Source organism: Bolinopsis microptera, chromosome 5 (genome assembly GCF_026151205.1).
Source record: "Bolinopsis microptera isolate Bmic1 chromosome 5, MBARI_Bmic_1.0, whole genome shotgun sequence".
NCBI lineage: Eukaryota > Metazoa > Ctenophora > Tentaculata > Lobata > Bolinopsidae > Bolinopsis > Bolinopsis microptera.
In genome coordinates this window covers 12,230,724-12,253,663 of record NC_087076.1, presented here as the reverse complement: position 1 = coordinate 12,253,663, position 22,940 = coordinate 12,230,724, and the positions used below count along the sequence as shown (strand labels likewise).

Below are 22,940 nucleotides of genomic sequence, written 5' to 3'. Positions count from 1 at the left end.
TAAAAGTTTTTCTCCTACTGTCCTGGCACACTGACTTGAGGAAACCATTATCCGCCTTGACTTGACAATCCTCTGAAAGAATAAATTGTATTGATCTTTCAGGTTACAGTAAAAACCAGGTCGTTGTCGAAGCTCTATCATTAGTCATTACGTTATTATTATGTATGGAATTATAACATGATTCTGTCCTTTAGTTCCATGGTTAATCAATTTTGTGAAACATTTGGGAAACTATTTCAATATGCAACACTTTATCAAATAAGTCTTACCTGTCCTTATAGGAACGCATTTCGGAAACCTTTCACTTGATCTATTACCCAAAGAACCGTTCCTACAGACCAACTCCCAGTTTCCTTCTGTCCTGAATCCCTTGTCACAATTTACGGTTATTGAACTTCCTTCGATGACTTCAGCTGGATACATCGCACCATTTTCTACGTAATCACTGCAAACATCTGAAAATCATCGTAAATACTTTACATTTTTCTGGGCAATTTTTCCGTGCATGTTTCCCATTGTAAATTAGTAGTTTTTCATCACATAAATGCTGTTAATTATTTTCGCTATTCATGGAAACAGGAGTTCTCGACTGTAGCTTTTTAAACGGTCGACAAAAAGGAAAGGAATAGAAATCCAAATATAATTTTGGACTGTTGAAAATGTAAAAACCTGGTGGATTAGTGGAGAACACTTCAACTTCACATAAAGATAGAATACATCCGTGACTCACTCCAGATATTATGGTTATATTTCTGGCTACCACACTGCCACAGTTGATGTGGTAAGGATTTGTTCCCTCCTTGTACTTAATCGTCCCACAGAGCTTATTGTCTAGCAATATCTGCACAGTAAAAATTGAGTTTTAGTATTTTGAGTTGTAAGAGTACTTTTGGTGAGAACAATTTCTTGGCTGTTTTAGACAGAAATTGGTATAAAAACTACGTTTAACTTGAATTCCCTGACTAATTTCACCTTCGCATCATCGATTCTATAACTCTCTCGCATCTCGTTCCATATCCGTATCCAGTCTATTTGCACATCAGTAGAGAATTCTAGTTTCCACCAAGCTTCCTTATTCGTAAGGCATTCTTGTTTACGTTTCGTATGTGTATGGGGTCCACTGCGATATCACACAATTTCATTTGTTTCAATTGTTAGAATGCTCCTGCTGAACTGCAGTCGAGCAATTTGGGAAACCAAGCAACAACTATTTATTATATATATATAATAGGGGCAGACACGTGTCATTATCATTAAATTAACATGACCTTACATTGTTAACTAAATTAATCGCTAAACTGAAAGTTTAAACTTACTGAGTTTCTCCGTCAATAGCTCGAGTAGCCACACCCCCATAATCTAAACTTTCTTGTGTTGCTACCCCATACTTTGCTATGTTAACTGGTAATGGAAATTGAGTAAGTTTTCTCACTTTAGGCTATCCATTATCGGTATTAAATCTTTTATCTAGATAAACAGATAAAGATTTAGATTTTATCTAGATATAAAACCGATGAAACCGATAATTTTTCTTCTGAAGGCAAAAACCAACTATTTTCCAAATTTCTCTAGAACTAATTGGCGACTTAAATAAATATTTATTCTAAACAATTCCCTAAAACTATAAACCATAGGTAAGATTTCTAGCAATGATTGGACTCACCACCAAACGTTATTTTGTAAACTTGGTTTGCCCATGGGCCTCCTTGGCCATCATGACGACAAGCATTCGACTCTCCATATTTATTATAGGTCTGATCCGCATCTGCTGCACTTGCACACTGACCTCCATGCTGTAGAGCAAATACTTTGTATCCAAAGGACAAGGCTGCTTTGAGGCACTTTATATACGCATCAGTTCTTGATCCGTAAGAATCTTTGAGTAGAGGGTGTTTCCCTTCAATTGGTTGTATAGCTCTGTTTCATGTATCTTTCCAGCAGCCGAGGTCTTCTATAACCATTTTAGAATCCGAGACTGAAGATTTTTTTGTTTAATTTTTCCCCTCATAAATATAGAGCTTTTAAAAAAGGTGTGGCATGTTGTTTCGCCCCTGAAAGGTTTTAATAAGTGCTCAGCACTGAAAATATTTCATTTTAATCAATAACTCAGTGGTTAGGTATTTAGTACCATTATAATAGAAGTAAGTATCTGCATAAACCTGCTCTTGTATTTAATATTTTGAATTAGCTGGCAGAGAATCCAGACAACCTTTTAACGTAATTGCGGCACTTGCGGCACTAACTTGCAGCAATTGCGGCACTAACTTGCGGCACTAACATGCGGCAATTGCGGCACTATCATGTAGCATTTGCGGCACTAACATATTATGTAATATGTGGCACTTGGCCACACAAGTAGGAAGTAAAATGAGGACCCGAGAACAGATTAAAATAGATCAAAATACGAGCACAGCTCAAAATAGAACAAAATCTGATTGGCAGTCACGCTGCACGTGACTGCCCGCACGTGACTGTGCGCGTCCAATGGACGTTATGAAGGAGATTTGTTTTGGTTATCGCAGGAGAGATCACGTTTAGAGTGCGTCTGTCTGATTAGCCCACGTCACTGCACACGTGACTGTGCAGAGCCAATAGGGTGCTATGTAAGTTGTGTAAGGTGTGTACGCTAGGTGCGTGTAAGGGACATCTAATTTATTATTAAACACAGCTGGCCGGCAGAGAATCGAAAATATAAGGACTTTTTATGGATGAAAATCGAAGCGAAAACCTTGTAACACTATGTTTTCGAGTACGCTGAAAAATATTAAACTGGTTATAATTATCATACTCAAGGACAAATTGCTTTAAAATGTACTTGAATGTCATAGATGCTATTATACCGGCTTATCGAGTGGCACCAGCCTCTCTCGCCACTAGTTCTCAGCTTATTATCAGGCTCGTGAAGGAAAGATCTCGAGCTCTATTAAATTATTAAATCAAAGTTCTAAACAAGGGATAGTTAAAAAAACAACGCCCAAGTCTAATCTTTCCCTAAAACAAAAACTAAAAATTAAAAACTTCATTGCAATTTCCGCCAATATTTCTTGTCATAACTCAAATTACGGAGATAATGCAGGTCAAAGATATTATTCAAATAAAGATTTCTTTTACATAAATCATGCACAATCAGCGAGAATAGATTACTTTGGGGTCTTCCTCTTCTCCCTGGTAAGTCCAGTGTATTGATGGCAAAAATGAGGGAAGAAAACGCTGGTCCGTCAATAGGACCCCGCAAAACATGTCCTAACATTCTCCACCGACTACGGGCCACTTTTTCTGACAATGGTTCAGCATTGCAGCGTTTATACAAGTTTTTGTTGGAGATGACTCCTGGGTACTTTATATTCAAAATAGTGCGAAGATGTCTGCGGTGAACAACATCTAGTTTTTCAAGGAATATTTTGGGGACGGCCCAACAGGATGAGTTGTACATAAGAACCGATACGACTAAAGCATTATACAGTATTAGACGTTTGTTTAGGGGCAGTTTATCACTCCAGGCCTTCTTGTAATTGTTAAAGGCAGCATATCCCAGGATTATGCGACGCTGAGTATCAGCTTTGCTACACAAGACGGACCCTAGAGTGATACTTTTCCTCCATGCTTCATTCCCCGACACTAATTTTCCATCACTGTCGACTTCACCCGTACTAGCTAAATAAACATGAGTGAAGTCCGTTTTGTCTTCATTGACAAAGAGGTTCCATTTCTCGAGTGTAGCTGTTGCCTGGGGCAAAATAGCTCTCAAGTTGTCTTCCTCTTCATCATTGAAGTCAACATCATCAGCATATTCAGTGTCAAGTGGAAGGCCAGCAATAGTAATCGGGGGGATCGGCCTATCTAAACTGATTGTTATAGTCCATCTAAGTTCATTCAAAGCACCAGCCAAGACAAGGGTGAACAGACAGCCGGATAGACAGTCACCTTGGAAAGCTCCAAGGAGACTTAAAAACTCAGCTGAAAGAACTCCATTTACCTTCACCCGTAGCTTTGTGTTGGACAACAACAACCGGACAATCCTCAGCTCATCCTCAGTACAGGCACACAGTTTCAGGAGTTCAAGAATCGTAGTGCGTTTGATCGTGTCAAACGCACTAGACATATCAATGCCCATGCGATGATCTCGAGCTCAGAAGACGAAAACCATTTTCTCAAACATTTGCTAACATTAACGAATACGTATATTAACCAGTATCAAGGATTGTATCGGGACTTCTATAAGAGTATAAGCGGTATTTCTAGTCCGCAGTTTTATTCATAGCGGTTTTATGATGAACTTATTATTATCATATGACTGTGTTAGGGCTACTTACAGATTGGTTGACACTCCTGTTAGCGCACATCACTGCAAACGTGACTGTGCAGGGCCTGAAGTGCGACAGAGAATTTTCAAGGCCGACACTGTCGCACTACAGTACGCTACCTGGACTGTATAATATTCAATTTAAAATCATTGACCCGAAGCCGAAGGAATTATGATCAGCTTGGATCACTTCGAAATACATGACGTGAACCGACGAATCGGGTCCACAAGATCACTTCGAAATAAGTAAAGTGAAAAGACCCGACGAATCAGGTCCACAAGAAGGGCACTCTTACACTCAAGTGCGAAAGAGGATCTGGGGGTCCTTTCCGAAAAAATGCTTAAGTGGCACTTAAGTGTACGGTCGACTTAAGTAGAATTAGTAAAAGTGTTTTCGAAACTCTACTTATGTATTTCCCAAAGTTTACTTATTCTGTTTCAAGTTTGAGACTTAAGTACAAAAATGTACTTAAGTCGCGTTCAAAAATGAACTTAAGTGCAACTTAAATGCACGTGTGAAAGCCGCGCTAAGATTCTCTTTAAAACTCTGATAATTTGTACAATCGTGATGCGCGTTCTGTTTGAGATTAACAGTTGATTGAACGCGTTTCTTGTAATGCTGATTGCAAGGTGGTTGTTAGTTTATTACTGTCGCGATAAAATACTTCCTTGTGTTTGAAAAAGTTTACTGTAATATTAATGATTTAGGAAATCTCTGTTACTCTGATAACTGTTTCTTCTACGGTTCTTTCGGGACATGCACACTTGATATAATAAGGTACTTATTATATGGTACGAAGTTACCATTGACATGGAGGCGGGAGGCCTAGGACGATAGAATGTAGTAACTCATAATTGGTTCGTTATCATTTCACAATATCTTTTTCAAGTTTCAACTCGTGCACGATTGGTATCATAGTAGCCGCAAGAAACTGATGCCGTACTTCTTTCGTACTTCGTAGCTATAATGTCAAAAAATCAGCGAAATGAAATTATTAGACAATTTTTTGTACCATACAATTTTGTAAAGTTAATACTGTAATTATACTATTTAGTTTGCAATTAATAATAATACAATTACATAATAATACTAATTACTAATAATACTAATTAGTTTGCAACCTTTCAAAAACTTGTTTTACTTTTAATATTTTGAGTTATAGTTACAATTTAGGCACTAAAGTAACCTCTAGACCATACTTACATTTTAAGTCAAAAACACGGCACTTAAGTACGTACTTAAGTAAAATTCTCTACTTAAGTAAAAATACTTAAGTGCGAAATATGACTTAAGTTTTTGGACTTAAGTCTCTTTTCGAAAATACTTTTTGCTTAACTTTTTACTTAAGTACCATTTTTGACTTAAGTACCGTTTCGGAAAGGACCCCCTGACCTGAACATGGAAATAAGACAGGATATTGTGTCGCACTAGAGTACGCTACCTGGAATTGGATCGTAGTGCGACACGTACTGTAGTGCGAAAGAGGGTGTTTTTGTCGGACTTCGCACTAGAGCTGTACTTGTCGCACTAGAGTACGTGTCGCACTACAGTACGATTACCCAATGCAGTGCCGTGTACAGTAGATGAATCCATAAATTTGGAACATAGGGACATCGAAGTATTTATTAACTGTATTTGAGTGCTGGGAATCCTCAATTCGGTTTTCTAAGATGGATATTATAGCTAAAAACTAGGCCTGCTTGACACAAATTCAGTAACCGTATTTGAGACTCAAATACGGTTTGAGACTCAAATTTTGAGTGTACGGCTAGACACACCAGCATTCCGACTTGATGACGAGATTGACATGACAGTCAAGATCGTCAACAAGAACGTGAAGAAACCAGGTTTCGCCCCGTTCTGATGAAGATGATATGTGATATTAGACACTGATCATGTACACATATTTTAACATTTTTACTGCTTACCGACTGCTTTTCTTGCTTACCGTATGAAAAATAGATTTTAAAATCATTATTTGGGAAAATGGTTTTCGTCATTTGAACTCGAGATCTTTCCTTCACGAGCCCGATAATAAGCTGAGAACTAGTGGCGAGAGAGACTGGTGCCACTCGATAAGCCGGTATAATAGCATCTATGACATTCAAGTACATTTTAAAGCAATTTGTCCTTGAGTATGATAATTATAACCAGTTTAATATTTTTCAGCGTACTCGAAAACATAGGGTTACAAGGTTTTCGCTTCGATTTTCATCCATAAAAAGTCCCTATATTTTCGACTTCTGCCGGCCAGCTGTGTTTAATAATAAATTAGATGTCCCTTACACGCACCTAGCGTACACACCTTACACAACTTACATAGCACCCTATTGGCTCTGCACAGTCACGTGTGCAGTGACGTGGGCTAATCAGACAGACGCACTCTAAACGTGATCTCTCCTGCGATAACCAAAACAAATCTCCTTCATAACGTCCATTGGACGCGCACAGTCACGTGCGGGCAGTCACGTGCAGCGTGACTGCCAATCAGATTTTGTTCTATTTTGAGCTGTGCTCGTATTTTGATCCATTTTAATCTGTTCTCGGGTCCTCATTTTACTTCCTACTTGTGTGGCCACTTGCACAATGCACAGTTGAATGAGAAATTTGTGGTATTGTTATTTGGTAGACTAGTTGGAGGACCCCTTAAACTCTCCTCACGTCCGAAAATGGCGTTTCTCTTGTATCAAATATGTAGTAGTATGTATGGTCTAAACTACTGTCGAGCTCTATGCAATAGAGCTCAACTTCTAAAGACTAAAACTAATAACAGCGCGGAAAAAGTATGCTTTTTTGTAGAGATTCAAAAATTATTACGCAATTAAAATGGTAATTGAGGGCATACAGAATGCAGAAGGTGTTCTATCATTTATAAACTATATCAGTGATAGACAGTTTTTGGGTTTTCCAAATAGTTTCTGATTATTCTGATTTGCGACAAATGATATTGCACTGTTAGGATAAACGACGTTTCAAAGTAACAACTTCTTATTCATGCTCAAATTATTTGTTATATAGTAGTGTTGAAAGTATTAAATCAGTGATGATTGGTATTGTTTTATACATATCACGAAACGGATAGTTTGCCCGCCAATTCGACTTGTTTCAATTGTTCGAATTATATAATACAAGCATTCGGGAACCGGTCACTGCGGCGGAAGTCACTGCGGCGGTGGACGGTACAGCGGAGGACGGTACAGCGGAGGACGGTACGGCGGTAGTTTCCAAAAAGGTTGGACGGTACGGCGGATCACATGACACCCACTTTACTTTGGACAGTACGGCGGTACTACTACTAGAAACTGTACCTAAGACAGAACTTACACATTCAACTTGTTTCTAAGTTTTGTTCTATATTCGCATTATAAGTTTTATTTTTTCTTTTCTCTTTATCATTTTGTATAATTCTTGTTAGTTTAGTTGTTACTTTTTTTATTCAGGGCTTTGCAGACAATGTAAATCGAGAATATTGAGTTGTTGAAAATCAAAAAGTGAATATAACTTGACACACTCAATAGCAATAATATCTAAATCCCAAGTGATGTGATGAAGTTGTAGATGGTGGGGTTGGAGTGTCCAAGGATAGCGGAGAACTTCTTGTTCCAGGACTCCACAAAGTTGTTCGTTCTGTTCATGTGAAAGTGGGTCCGATCGTAAGCGTTCCAGGAGAGTGGAGGGAACTTAGCTCGTCCAGTACCAGAGGAGGTGGTGAGTCCCTGGATCCATGTCGTCTGGAAGTAGGCGAGGAGGTCGTCGATGTCCAAGGTCGGTGGCATCTGGTCCAGGATACGTCCGGTACGTCCGCTGTAGGAATGTAGGCGAGGATCATCAGTCTGCGTATCCAGATCCGGCCAGAGGCACATATTAGGTGCGGTAAAATTATAGGGCGTGCAGTTGCACCATAAAAATAAACTTGCTCGGATTTTAAAAATTTTTGTACCATTGTTTTCTAGAGACTGTGAGAATTTTCACAATACCAAATTTGTCATACCTTTTTGGAAAGATCAGTGAGTTTCGCCTAGGTGCCATATTTGATGGTGCGCGGCTTTTGGAGCAAAATTAGCTGTAAAAGTCGCGAAATTTGACCAAATTCGTTGATTTTTGTCGTATTATTTGGATATATCTTCAGTTCCTTGAATGAGATCATTCTGAAAATTGGCGACGACCTTCCAATAGTGAATAGGGCTTTCACAACTGTCCGAAAAATTTGGTGGATATCGGAGTTGATATAGTAATCAAAATGGGGCAAAATACGCTGCTTTTAGCTGTAACATAATGTTTGATGGTTGGATATGCTTCAAACTTTTCGGACACTTTCCTTGTAAGTCTATCAGTAAGCTTACCAATTTTTGTTGCAATCGGAGGTCGGGAAGGATACTTAATATCTATTTGTTTGAAGAAAATTGTGCTGGCCGAAATTAGCGCTAAAAAACCATCCTACAGTCGGTACGCGCGGCTCACTGTCGATGGCGCACTACCTAGTAAAAAAATGGAAATTATGCGGTACCGCACCCGACTATAAAGGTAAAATGTGCGGTAAGGTGCGGTAAATTTTTACCAATTATGCGGCAAATGTGCGACGATTTTTTCGAAATTTGTGCGGGAATTGTGCGGTTTTCTTTTGTATTTTCTGAAGGACTTTGGAAATTCTAAACGTATAACCGCCGCTCTTATCAAAAATAGGTTTCTTTATGTGTTACTGAGGGTGTAGTTCTTTACTAAGTCCATGATTGAACCTATATTGAGATTCAGTTATCTGAGAACAGTGACTTGATCTGGTAGAGATCAGGAGACAGTTATTTGAAGACGCCTCTTGATAGAGTCGATCAGATCCCATGCGTGATCGCAAATATGTGACACGCTTGTTGGCATTGATCGTCAGTAATTGTAAACCATTTGATCCAAGATCCATTAAGCCCGATATAAAGCCAACGCTACAACGAATAGAGCTCATTACCCGATAAAAAGGGCTGCAGGTATGATCGAAGTACGGTAACGACGAGGGTTCCATAACGGCCTGGGTCACGGTCCCGAAAGGGCCTGGGTCACGGTCCCGAAAGGGCCTGGGTAACAGTCCCGAAAGGGCCTGGGTCATGGTCCCGAAAGGGCCTGGGTCACGTGGTAACTGGGTCACGTGGCCTAGGTATGAGTTCCAAAAGGGCCTGGGTCACGGTCATGCTAGATTATGCGGAAATATGCAGAAAATTACAAAATGTGCGGAAGTGTGCGGAAAACAATAAATTATGCGGAAATGTGCGGAAAATGGTAAATTGTGCGATCCCGCACCCATCGCACCTAATATGTGCCTCTGACTGATCCGGGTAGGAGTGTAGGTTTTCTGACCAGTAGTGGGATCCGTCGTAACTCGCTCGTACTGCTCCTTGTAGCCAAGTCGCTGGACAGCCCGCATCACCGTACCAAGAGCTGCTGTCCTCCAGGGCTCGTAGGTTCTTCTCCGTCCCAAAGATGATAACTCGTCGCTCGTCGTCTTTGTTATCAAACTGGAGCATAGGTTCGCCAGCCAGAGACATGCAGTCGTCCTCCTCCAGTTCAAGGTCTGCCAGGTTCGTCGGAGCTCTAGGGACAGGGTTCTCCTTCCAAGGGGCTCTCTGAGCTTGCTTCTTCACCGCTTGTTCACTGGGGAGGAGGAAGCGAGCAGTCTGGGACAGCGAGCCAGTAACGGAGCAGTAGATTCTGTGGTTCTGAGTAATCGTAGTCGCAGCCAGATCGTGGACTTGGGAGAGGGTTTCTCGGACTTCGCAGTCAGCTATGTCGGCACTGTGGTTGTGAGGCTGGGTGACTGACACCAGGGATCCGTTGAGGGTGTAGAGTCGTCCCTTGCATCTGTCGTTCTTCTTCACGCACCTCCAAGCCTGTCGTCCATCCAGAGTCGGCTTTCCATCTTTGGAGTAGCGGAAACCACGGTGTAGAAGGTTCTGACTCTTAGCAGTTCTTCCTCTGACCACCTTCACCGTATCTTCATCGAACATCGTTGTAGCTGTTGTACTCAAGTTGTAGTGTTGCAGTACTGGAGAGTGGAGATGGTGGTGCTAATGAGATAATCTCCTCAACTTTGAACCGCTTTATATACTGTTTGCCTCTATCATTATCTACGTTTCACTGAGCAACCTCTCTTCTTGGCTACGGTTGATCAGATTCCTGGATGCGATCCCTCGTGACGTGTTCTCATGCCCTTGTTATTACCCATTGCATCTCGGCGCAGTGATATGAGATCTCACCGTAACAAGCTCATCGTGCACTCGCTTAACCACCGTTGTGCAGACCGGACGCGATCTGATACGAACCAGAAAGTGGAACAAGAACTGCTCTTAGTAATCACAATGTATATGTTAAGCTCTATCCAATTTAATTTTAATTTAATTTAATTTCGAAGTAACAAAGAGGAAAATAGAACTTTTTATAGCTAATCGATTTTGTTATATTAGCAGTGCTAGGTCTATCTTATAGGTACAGTTTTTAGTAGTAGTAGTACCGCCGTACTGTCCAAAGTAAAGTGGGTGTCATGTGATCCGCCGCACCGTCCAACCTTTTTAGAAACTACCGCCGTACCGTCCTCCGCTGTACCGTCCTCCGCTGTACCGTCCACCGCCGCAGTGACTTCCGCCGCTGCGTCCTATACCCCAAGCATTCCCAAACCGATTTCATTTAATTTGCTCCTTCATAAAATAGAAAAATTATAATTTCAAATTTGGACACGAGTCTTGAAACACCTTGTACTTACCACATTTAGGTATTTCACAGAACTCAAATCTAGGTTTAGTTCCTTCGGCATTATAACACCAGGGGCCTGAATCACTGCGGGAAATGAAGACATATGTTTGTTAAGAATTTCTGAAAAGAAAATTCACAGATCCTTTACATTTCTAAATCCAAATTCATTGCAGTTTTTATTTTGTATATTTCACTTTATAAATGTGTTGCCCATATCTTGTGCTGGACTTGATGACAATGGAACGCTACCGGATATTGAAGACTTACCCGTCTGGATTTCTACAATAGTTCTCTTGCAGTCCTGCGTCAGGGTAACTGAAAATATTGTTTTGATAAACACCTCTCTTGAAGCAAATAATGCGTTCAATCGTAACTGGACATTGTTATGAAATACATTTTCAACGTCTCGAAAAAACATTGGATTATGTTGATATGATGTATTATATAAGGCCGGTACATGTGTTTAAACGTTTCACGAGATATAAATAGTCTATCAGCTATGATACGAATTGTATACTGTTTTTTGGGTGAGACTGTTTAATGTTGTGACTAATAAAAACTTACTTCTCGGAAGTCATTGCCTTGTGTTTATTAGGTGATTGAGAGTCCCATCTCTGGCAGACATGTCCTGATGCTGTGACAGATACAGTTCCCCTGTACTCTGATCCATCCTCATCTGCTTTATCGATACATAGGTCGGATACTGAAACTTAAGTTGTTTTCATTATTACTTTTAGAAACGTTAATGTATGAAATATCGGAATAGTTTCTTGGCTCCATTACGAAAGAAATATCCAGCGCACCAGTATTCCATTTCTAATTCTAGTCCCTTTAAAAAAGTGATCATGGTTAGTGGTTACTATGCAATTTCCTATTTCTCGTCTAATTTTCACGTGGGCGGTCGTACGAAGATAATTCTTTGAATTATAATAATGATATATGTACAATCAGACAGATTTATTGGTGAAAATTATCAGGTTATAAAATATCTCAATCAAAATGAAAGACAGCTAATATAACGATGATCAAATCTATACATTATGCATGTAGCATACCTATATAGGTACTGTGTGTTTCTATACGTCTTATAGATGTGGATTCTGGTCGTTATATAATAGGTGAGGCATGTTATTTTTTCATACGTGACACTAACAGTTATTCTGGTTAATTGCTGTCACGTGTCAAAACGAAAATGCCTCACCTCCGCACCAGAATCCACATGTTTAATGTTTACTCAGCTCTGTATACTTACCGAGTGATGTTGAACCACAAACAATTGACGTAGAGAAGAAGGCTCCGATTGCTATCCAAAAAGAGCATAAAGCTGCCATATTTCTACACAATTGGAATATAAAGTAAACTGGATTTTATATCAACGTTTTTATTCCAAGCTCATCCCTCCATAACAACTAAGGTATGCACTATGCACTATGCAGGTATGAGAATATGAGAATATGAGAATATATGAGAATATATGAGAATATATGATAATATGAGAATACGAGAATACGAGAATACGAGAATACGATAATATGATAATATGATAATATGAGAATATGAGAATATGAGAATATGAGAATATGAGAATATGAGAATATGAGAATATGAGAATATGAGAATATGAGAATATGAGAATATGAGAATATGAGAATATGAGAATATGAGAATACGATAATATGATAATATGATAATATGAGAATATGAGAATACGAGAATACGAGAATACGAGAATATGAGAATATGAGAATATGAGAATATGAGAATATGAGAATATGAGAATATGAGAATATGAGAATATGAGAATATGAGAATATGAGAATATGAGAATATGAGAATATGAGAATATGAGAATATGAGAATATGAGAATATGAGAATATGAGAATATGAGAATATGAGAATATGAGAATATGAGAATATGAGAATATGAGAATATGAGAATATGATAATATGAGAATATGAGAATATGAGAATATGAGAATACGAGAATACGAGAATATGAGAATATGAGAATATGAGAATATGAGAATATGAGAATATGAGAATATGAGAATATGAGAATATGAGAATATGAGAATATGAGAATATGAGAATATGAGAATATGAGAATATGAGAATATGAGAATATGAGAATATGAGAATATGAGAATATGAGAATATGAGAATATGAGAATATGAGAATATGAGAATATGAGAATATGAGAATATGAGAATATGAGAATATGAGAATATGAGAATATGAGAATATGAGAATATGAGAATATGAGAATATGAGAATATGAGATATGAGGATATGAGGATATGAGATATGAGGATATGAGGATATGAGATATGAGAATATGAGAATATGAGAATATGAGAATATGAGAATATGAGAATATGAGAATATGAGAATATGAGAATATGAGAATATGAGAATATGAGAATATGAGAATATGAGAATATGAGAATATGAGAATATGAGAATATGAGAATATGAGAATATGAGAATATGAGAATATGAGAATATGAGAATATGAGAATATGAGAATATGAGAATATGAGAATATGAGAATATGAGAATATGAGAATATGAGAATATGAGAATATGAGAATATGAGAATATGAGAATATGAGAATATGAGAATATGAGAATATGAGAATATGAGAATATGAGAATATGAGAATATGATAATATGAGAATATGAGAATATGAGAATATGAGAATATGAGAATACGAGAATACGAGAATATGAGAATATGAGAATATGAGAATATGAGAATACGAGAATACGAGAATATAAGAATATGAGAATATGAGAATATGAGAATATGAGAATATGAGAATATGAGAATATGAGAATATGAGAATATGAGAATATGAGAATATGAGAATATGAGAATATGAGAATATGAGAATATGAGAATATGAGAATATGAGAATATGAGAATATGAGAATATGAGAATATGAGAATATGAGAATATGAGAATATGAGAATATGAGAATATGAGAATATGAGAATATGAGAATACGAGAATACGAGAATATGAGAATATGAGAATATGAGAATATGAGAATATGAGAATATGAGAATATAAGAATATGAGAATATGAGAATATGAGAATATGAGAATATGAGAATATGAGAATATGAGAATATGAGAATATGAGAATATGAGAATATGAGAATATGAGAATATGAGAATATGAGAATATGAGGATATGAGGATATGAGGATATGAGGATATGAGGATATGAGGATATGAGAATATGAGAATATGAGAATATGAGAATATGAGAATATGAGAATATGAGAATATGAGAATATGAGAATATGAGAATATGAGAATATGAGAATATGAGAATATGAGAATATGAGAATATGAGAATATGATAATATGAGAATATGAGAATATGAGAATATGATAATATGAGAATATGAGAATATGAGAATATGAGAATATGAGAATATGAGAATATGAGAATATGAGAATATGAGAATATGAGAATATGAGAATATGAGAATATGAGAATATGAGAATATGAGAATATGAGATTATGTATACACTGTATGATAGTTACAAGGGCGGTTCTTTCCGAAAATGAGGACACGAGGGCGGATCACGTGATATTCACTTTAACATGGACACGAGGGTGGAACCATACACCGTCCCAAATGATGAACTAGTAAAAAACTTGAGATGCATAAAACAATTTCATTTTAACTTTTTCTTATAAGCGTCAACCTACTTTTAAGTTTTATACACATAAATAATATTGTCCAGCTGTTAACGTATAGCCAATAGCCATATATTCAACAACTTAATCAAATCTAATAGTAATAAATAAAACTGAATGACCAACTCTTTATATAATTTTAAGCCAATGAACACACTAATATAAAAGTTAGTTAATAAGCAACATGTGAAATTAATTATATTTTTCCTCTAGCTCTTAAGGAAAGTAGCGCCCTCTGTCCTATAACTACTGGTGCAGGGTATTATATATATTATATATATATCAAATAATTATTATACCAATAGTATTAATTTCTGAAATAATTATAATTAAAACACTTTTCGTAACATGGAGGGAAACTACATATTTTCGTGGATCTTCCCTGTCACGTGTTGTTAAGCTGGCCGGCATTAGTAAGTACATTTTAGTAACGGCATGCACCGGGTATACCTAGAAGTTTACTTCTGATTCATTCAAGCGAGACTGAGTGTGGAAATATCAAGATTGTGACTGGTCTGTTGTAAGTTCCGCATTCCTAAGAGCAATTTAATACAACCACACCGATGATGTTTCCTGTTTAGGCCTAGCAGTAGACATTAACATAGGTCAAATATCAAACAATCAGCAGTACGTTGTAACCATGCCAGAGTAAACAAGAAGTAACCAGAGTAGACAAGTTATTATCAGAAATGATATGCAGTTGGCATATCCTACCAGACCCCTTGAGCGCGATTGCTGCACGACTTAGGAGACCCCCAATTATTAGGGGTCGCTCGGTGATCAGATCATGCCACCAACTAGTGACGTATAATTAGGAATACAAGGAATACTTGTATTACTTAAGGGGAGATACACCAAAAACGTTTTTGCTCCGAACATCGATTTTATTTTATATTATGGTTAAATAGACAAAAAGAATAAGATTGCACACCTTCAAAATTTTCTAAAAATATTCCCTCATCGAGAAAAAATATATTTTTCTTTTTCGAAAATTTTTAAAATTTGGAGAAGTCTGTCACTGTAATACCGATAGTTCGGCCATTTTAAAAGTTTTTTGGCTGATTTTTTTACTGAAAATTACTTACAATCCGTACAAGAAGCCATTGAAAGGATTATATAATTGAACGATAAATGACGAAGTTACATACCAAACAAGGTCGAAAAAATAAAAATTGAAATTTTTCCCACTTCTAAAGTTGTACATTTCACCAATCACCCGGGTCAGCAGATATCGCTTCAAAAATTTTTGTGAGTGTAGCTGATGATCATATCAAACTTTTTGGAATAGGATTTCTCTCAGATTTGAGTTTTAAGCTATGCAATGTGGCCTCAAACGACTTAGTAAAATTCATCGTAAAAAAAGGGCAAAAAAAGTTACTGGGCCGCGCTCAGCCTGTCATTCCGCCAAATCTTTATTTATAATGAACATAATAGCCTGGGGTCCTCAGGTAAAAAAAAAGCAGATTTAAGGCTTAAAATGCCTATAACTCAAAAAGTATCAGTTTTTTTGAAATAATTTTTACAGATTCGTAATCAGCTTGGTAAGACGAATCTTTTAGTACCGAATAGGTGCTTTTAGAAGACAAATTGTCTTAAATAATTTTCTAGCTCGAACACAAGGGTCCCCCCTTGTATAAATTTTGTACAAATTGTACACATTTTTTTACAAATTTTGTGTTTTTAAAAATATTATAAATGTCGTACTAAAAGATTCGTCTTACCAAGCTGATTACGATTCTGTAAAAATTATTTCAAAAAAACTGATACGTTTTGAGTTATAGGCATTTTAAGCCTTAAATCTGCCTTTTTTGCCCTTTTTTACGATGAATTTTACTAAGTCGTTTGAGGCCACATTGCATAGATTAAAACTCAAATCTGAGAGAAATACTACTCCAAAAAGTTTGATATGATCATCAGCTACACTCACAAGAATTTTTGAAGCGATATCTGCTGACCCGGGTGATTGGTGAAATGTACAACTTTAGAAGTGGGAAAAATTTCAGTTTTTATTTTTTCGACCTTGTTTGGTCTGTAACTTCGTCATTTATTGTTCAATTATATAATCCTTTCAATGGCTTCTTGTACGGATTGTAAGTAATTTTCAGTAAAAAAATCAGCCAAAAAACTTTTAAAATAGCCGAACTATTTGTATTACAGTGACAGACTTCTCCAAATTTTAAAAATTTTCGAAAAAGAAAAATATATTTTTTCTCGATGAGGGAATATTTTTAGAAAATTTTGAAGGTGTGCAATCTTATTCTTTTTGTCTATTTAACCATAATATAAAATAAAATCGATGTTCGGAGCAAAAACGTTTTTGGTGTATCTCCCCTTAAGATATTTATAAGTATAATCACTGTTATTATTAATTAGCGGACTAACATCGCTCGCTTTTCCCATTCATTCACGGCCTACAAGTAATTTATTATTGGCGAATGAATTTCCCAAGGGTTTAAGATCTTAAAGCTTTAAAGAGTTAAGAACAGCTGCCCACGTACGAGTAAGGCACTAGGCAGTGATTACAGTAATAACTGTTGATTGACCATTCCAGATCGTAGAGGTCTGCAACACATTCTCGCTTTGCACATGCATTGTTTTTATCTCGCTATGACTATAATAATAAAGTAATAAGCAATTTAAAGTCATGTACTTAGCCCGCTCGTCGCACGGGCATTAATTATGAGTAATTTAACTTTCATCTTCCAGTATAAATACTCCCCTTGCATGCTTTCGACACGCAAGTCTCACGTCCCTTGATACGAGAACGACCCCCAATATTAGCAAGAGCTCCCGTCCCTTATGTGATCTACGAGTCGAGCAGACAAATCTTAAAGATCATGTTTACTTCTTAATTAGGGACTACGGGTGGAAGATGAATAATTAAAATTCAAACAGCTTCTGTTCCGTTCATTATGCTGATTCCGGGAAGCATTATCTTTACGCTCTCATCATACTGTAGAATGAGATATCGTTCAACTTCATTTACAATTGGGTAATTATAGGCCTGTCAAGGATTGTAGCCCAATTAAGAGCTGATCAATTGCAGCTACTTGTATTATACTATTTACGCTCAATAGACGATTAAAATACATCTTTTGTCTGGGAAGCCGGGAAGGCCTCAATAATTTAATTGCCGTACTGTTAACTACCGACATCCTATATCGCCACTTACAGATTAAATTTAAAAGGGCCTATTTCAATTTTCTAAGTAATGTGGTCAAAAATCTTTCAATGAAATGTATTATTTCATAGTATTGTAATCTTTGCAGTGCACTGTAAATTGATAAACACAACAGCAGATAAGTAATAGAATAGTGGATTGTACACGACCAGCGTGTCAAAACACAAAGTCAAACGCAACGTGTAACGTTTCAATTCAAACAGAAATGGCAAATAATTTTAATGCGCACGTACGTTCGACCTTGTAGGTTTATAATTATATTTATAACCTGCCAGGACGCGCGCCGAGTTGGACTCGTCGACGGTCCTAATATTTGGAACACATATTTTACGAGTATCATCCGTTAAGTTCGACCACATGTTCGATTTAATTTTCCCAGAATAATTTTGCTTCAATGCACGTGTTCGATTAGTTACAGAATAATCAAGTGGTTCTTGCGCTTGCAGCACGTACGACCCTATTAAATTTAATATTATCACAATGCTGGCAAGCATTACCGTCGCCCTTATATTCACAATACTATTTACCCCCTATACTAGTATATCCCCTTTATTGTTTTCCAGGCATTAAGACTCATCGAAAGTAGTTCAGCAGGTACCTATATTTAAGTTCAAAACATTCTAATTCAATGTTAAAGATGACAGGAATAAAAAATAGTTATGTGGAGGTTTTTAAGAAATTTGCGCAAAATACGCGCCAGCATGTTATACGAAATTAGGTAAAAAACCCAAAATCGCCATATTCAGGTGCCTAAAAAACCATGTTAAAATTGAGTAAGAGATCTGAAACTTTGCAGGGCGTCTAGACCTTGTCCAAATCGACTGTAAAAAAAATTTCATGTTTCAGGAGTATCGGGAAGTGGGTTTTCTGGAACCCCTGTTTTACAACAGATTGTCGTGAAGTATAGTATAGACGCTTTTGCAGTCAATTTGCAGTCAATTGTAGCCTACATTTAAGTGTCCGTAGATTCAAAAGTATAAAAGATACAGTCATTTCGAACCACAGGTTTTGAAGATAATTGTTTATACTTTAGTTTACATTATATCAAAAAATAATTTATCTTCATCATCATCACTTGATGACGTCATCAAATTAAGTGTTTTAAAAACTTGATTTTTGACAAAGTAACAACTTTTCAAATCGATTTTAAACCATTAAGGAGTAATTTTATTCAAAATCTGAGGACATTTTCATCTTAGATAATTGTTCAAGCATTCTGAAAATCTACCGGAAAAGTTTCTTACTTTGCTCCTTCATAAAGATATTCGCTATTGAAGTAAGTGCTTTTTTGAAGAATAATTTTATAAAAACACAAAAGTTGTGAATTAGTATTCTCTGGTGTTGGGCCATCCCTTGGGTTGTGGAGCTCAATTTTGCTTCCTAAAGGTCTAAATTGTGTTATAGGCTAGTTTTAAAGTTGAAATTCAAAAAGTTGCACACGTCGGGACACGCCCAATTTGATAGAAAATTGCTAAAATTACTGAAAATTGCTGTTTTCACCATTTTTATCAATTTTGGAGTCCCGTTGTGATCCAAGTTCTATATGAAATCTTTTGAAACTTTGCATGCTTATTAAACTATATATAAAATACTGCTATGCAAAAATTTACGGTGATTCAATATTGTATCCGCACGCAACGTCCGCTCAAAGTTTGCACGTGCGAAAGGTGAGAATTTTGCTCATTCGTGATTTCGAATAAATTCTGCTTTCCCACGATATTTAAATGGCATTATATATGAATTTAATGCCAACTTGAATGAGTAAAAAGTGCCATATTCAGTCAGGTAAAATTTCGAAATCGATGAAATTACCTCCTAATTATTAATATAAATATTAATGAAGTTATGAGTTTACATTTCGGCTTTGTAAATTATCCTGACATTATAATCAAAAAGAGATGATATTTGACCAAAACCCATAATCATGGGTAGAGTGTACCGCTGCCAGTGTCTCTCTTTTCCAAACAAAAGGAAATGATATTAATTTGAATAACCGTCCGAAAATGCAAATTGATACCGAGAATGAAATCGGTCGCTCGCTTTTTCCAATCAATAAGCTTTATATTATAATTCGTAAGCCGTGATCGAATGGAAAAAGCGAGCGACCGATTTCATTCTCGGTATCAATTTGCATTTTCGGACGGTTATTCAAATTAATATCATTTCCTTTTGTTTGGAAAAGAGAGACACTGGCAGCGGTACACTCTACCCATGATTATGGGTTTTGGTCAAATTATGACTATAGAAATTATGAAGTACTTGTAGAAAACATAAAAAGTACGTATCGTACGTACAGGCGGTTTTATAAGTACGTACGATTTCTCATAGCCATACTGCCTAAGAGAGAAAAGAAGAGACGTGACGATTTCGCGGGTGATCAGCGAGTTCAAAACGTGCGTACAGCGTTGCAGCAAGCAGAGACTGTCTATCACCGGGATCCTAGTGAAGACAGTCGACTCTCTGTTAACGTACTTAAAACTGAACTGGATCAGGTGTACCAGGACATCTTTGAAGAAGATCTAGTTGCCAAGGTTAAAAGGGTCGAAATGGCTGCAGACAGATGCAAAAATAAAGAAAGTTGGAATGTCATAAATGAGATTACTGGTAGGAAGGCCAAGGGGGCAACTCAAATAAGGGGCAACGGAGCCGAAGAGAGGAAGGAAAATTGGCTTAGGCATTTCACGAATCTTTTAGGGAGTACACCTGATGTGGAAAACGAACATCCTAGGATCGAGACTCAATTTGAAGGACTCAACATCAGTACAGAACCTTTTACTCTAGAGGAGCTCAAAGCTGCTAAACTCAGGATTAAAGAATGAAGAAGGTAAAGCACCAGGTGATGACGGTATACCACCTGAAGTCCTCAAAAGATGCGACCTGGATGAAATCGTGTTGTCCTTCTGCAACAAAGCCCTGACAGATGGTATTGCGCCAGATCAGTGGAGGATAAGCAACATCATTCCGGTCCCCAAAAAAAAAGAAAAAAAAGGGAGACTTGACAAACCCTGGAAACTGGAGGGGGATATCTTTGACTTCACTTGTAGCAAAGACTCTTAATAGAATGGTGCTTAATAGGATCCAGCCGGCCATAGAAGGGGTACTTAGGGACACTCAGAATGGTTTTCGGGAAGGACGGTCCACTACTAGTCATATCTTGGCACTCAGAAGGATACTAGAGGGGGCTAGACAGAGAAACCTACCGGCAGCTATGGTGTTTGTTGATTTTAAGAAGGCCTTTGATTCACTTCACCGGGGAATTTTGATGCAAATACTAAAGGCCTATGGGATACCAGACAGTATTGTGGATATCATTAATCTACTCTATGTAAACACAAAGGGCAAAGTTATTACACCTGATGGGGATACTGAGCTATTTGATATCCTGGCAGGAGTTCTTCAAGGGGATACGTTAGCACCATACTTGTTTATTATAGCCCTTGACTATTGCATGAGACAAGCCTTAAGCAAGCACCCTGAAATAGGATTTACCATTAAGCCTTATAGGAGTAGGAGAGTTAAGGCGGAGAAGATATCAGACACTGGTTTTGCAGATGACATTGCTCTGATAGCAGATACTGTAAAGGAGGCAGAGACGCTGATGCTAGAGGTAGAAAGGGTTGCTGCTACAGTGGGACTTAGAATGAATGAAGGGAAAACCAAATTCAATACTCAGAACATCGAGAACCCTGATACCATCAAGTCCCTGGGTAACAGTACAATAGAGCATGTGGAAGACTTCACTTATCTGGGTTCTAGAATCAGAGACAGTGAGAGTGATATCAGGGTTAGGAAAGGAAGAGCATGGGGAGCATGCCACACACTCAAAAAGCTTTGGAATTCTAAGCTTAGAAAGTCTATCAAGATCAGAGTGTTTACAGCACTAGTGGAGTCGGTGCTACTGTACGGTTCCGAGACTTGGACAATGACGAAAAGGCTAGAGAAGATGGTTGATGGTTGCTATACGCGAATGTTAAGAATGGCCCTTAACATCAACCAATATCGAGACCATGTCAGCAACCACAGCCTGTACGGTGATCTTCCCAAAGTCAGCTCCAAGATAACCCAACGAAGGCTCAGACTTGCAGGTCATGCTCACCGACATCCGGAGCTGACACTGAACAAACTGATCCTCTGGAAGCCGAGTCATGGGCATACTAACAGGGGGCGACCTCATTTAACACTACTAGATAACCTAAAAGCAGATACTGGGCTGAAGTCAGTAGATGAGATAGCTAGACTGATGGAGGACAGAAAGCTGTGGAGAACTGTTGTCAATGGATCTCGGGAATACCACCCGCCTTAAGTCAAGTAAGTCACGATTTCTCATCTTAGCTGCAGAGCACAATTCTAGGAGTGAAGTGAGAAACTAAGCGAGTTAATTTTCCAAGCCTCGACTTGAAAAATCGTAATCGACAATTTGCTCTCATTTTTGCCGTAATTATTGTCTTTGAAAATCATGTTGGTCTATCACGGCTGAGTGGCTCAGTTGGTTAATCCGGGCCTGGTATTGCTTGAGGTACCAGGTTCGATTCCCGACTCTGCCACTAGCCGTGGGGTGAGCGTCGTCGACGCTCAGCTAAGGATCCTGAGTGGTCTATGCAGCCCCCCGGTCCACTCAGCCAAATACTCGAGAAATCGGGTGTGAGGGTTAAATGAGGAGCTGCCCATTGCAGCAAAGTCTCGGGCGAAGAAAGTATGGTACACACTACCTTAACCGTCACTGGCCTAATGTATAATTGAATCCTTCGGCTTCCTGTAATTGGCTGGTTACACACTTGTGTAACAATGTGGCTGTTGGAATGTCCGAAGTAAAATAAGAGTTGAGATAAAAAAAAATGTCTGATCTTTAGCCACAAAAGTACCATTGCCGAAGCATAGAGCTGGGGATAATTTTCCAAGAAACGTTCCTGCGACCTGCAAATGAAAATTGTTCCCAATTTTCGATTTATGATTATCTGACGCAAGTAGAACAGATACAATGAGATGAGATGAGATATATATCATTA

The 22,940-nt window shown here is 37.7% G+C and overlaps 2 protein-coding genes across 3 annotated transcripts in view; both read right to left on the bottom strand.

Annotated features, from left to right (window-relative positions):
• The window catches only part of LOC134815965 (secretagogin-like), an 85,627-nt gene extending 78,295 nt beyond the window's left edge, over positions 1-7,332 (bottom strand). For both annotated transcript variants that reach the window (XM_063824601.1, XM_063824602.1), the window contains exon 1: positions 7,304-7,332. The gene's annotated coding sequence lies outside the window, so the exon portion shown is untranslated. The remainder of the gene's footprint in view (positions 1-7,303) is intronic.
• On the bottom strand, positions 1,746-12,367 carry LOC134815966 (plasminogen-like). Its single transcript, XM_063824603.1, has 5 exons — positions 12,289-12,367; positions 11,601-11,745; positions 11,304-11,351; positions 11,047-11,120; positions 1,746-1,975 (listed from the first exon to the last, which is right to left on the bottom strand). The coding sequence occupies exons 1-5, from the start codon at positions 12,365-12,367 to the stop codon at positions 1,923-1,925; spliced, it is 399 nt and encodes a 132-aa protein (XP_063680673.1). The 3' UTR covers positions 1,746-1,922.
• Between the last annotated feature and the right edge of the window lie 10,573 nt (positions 12,368-22,940).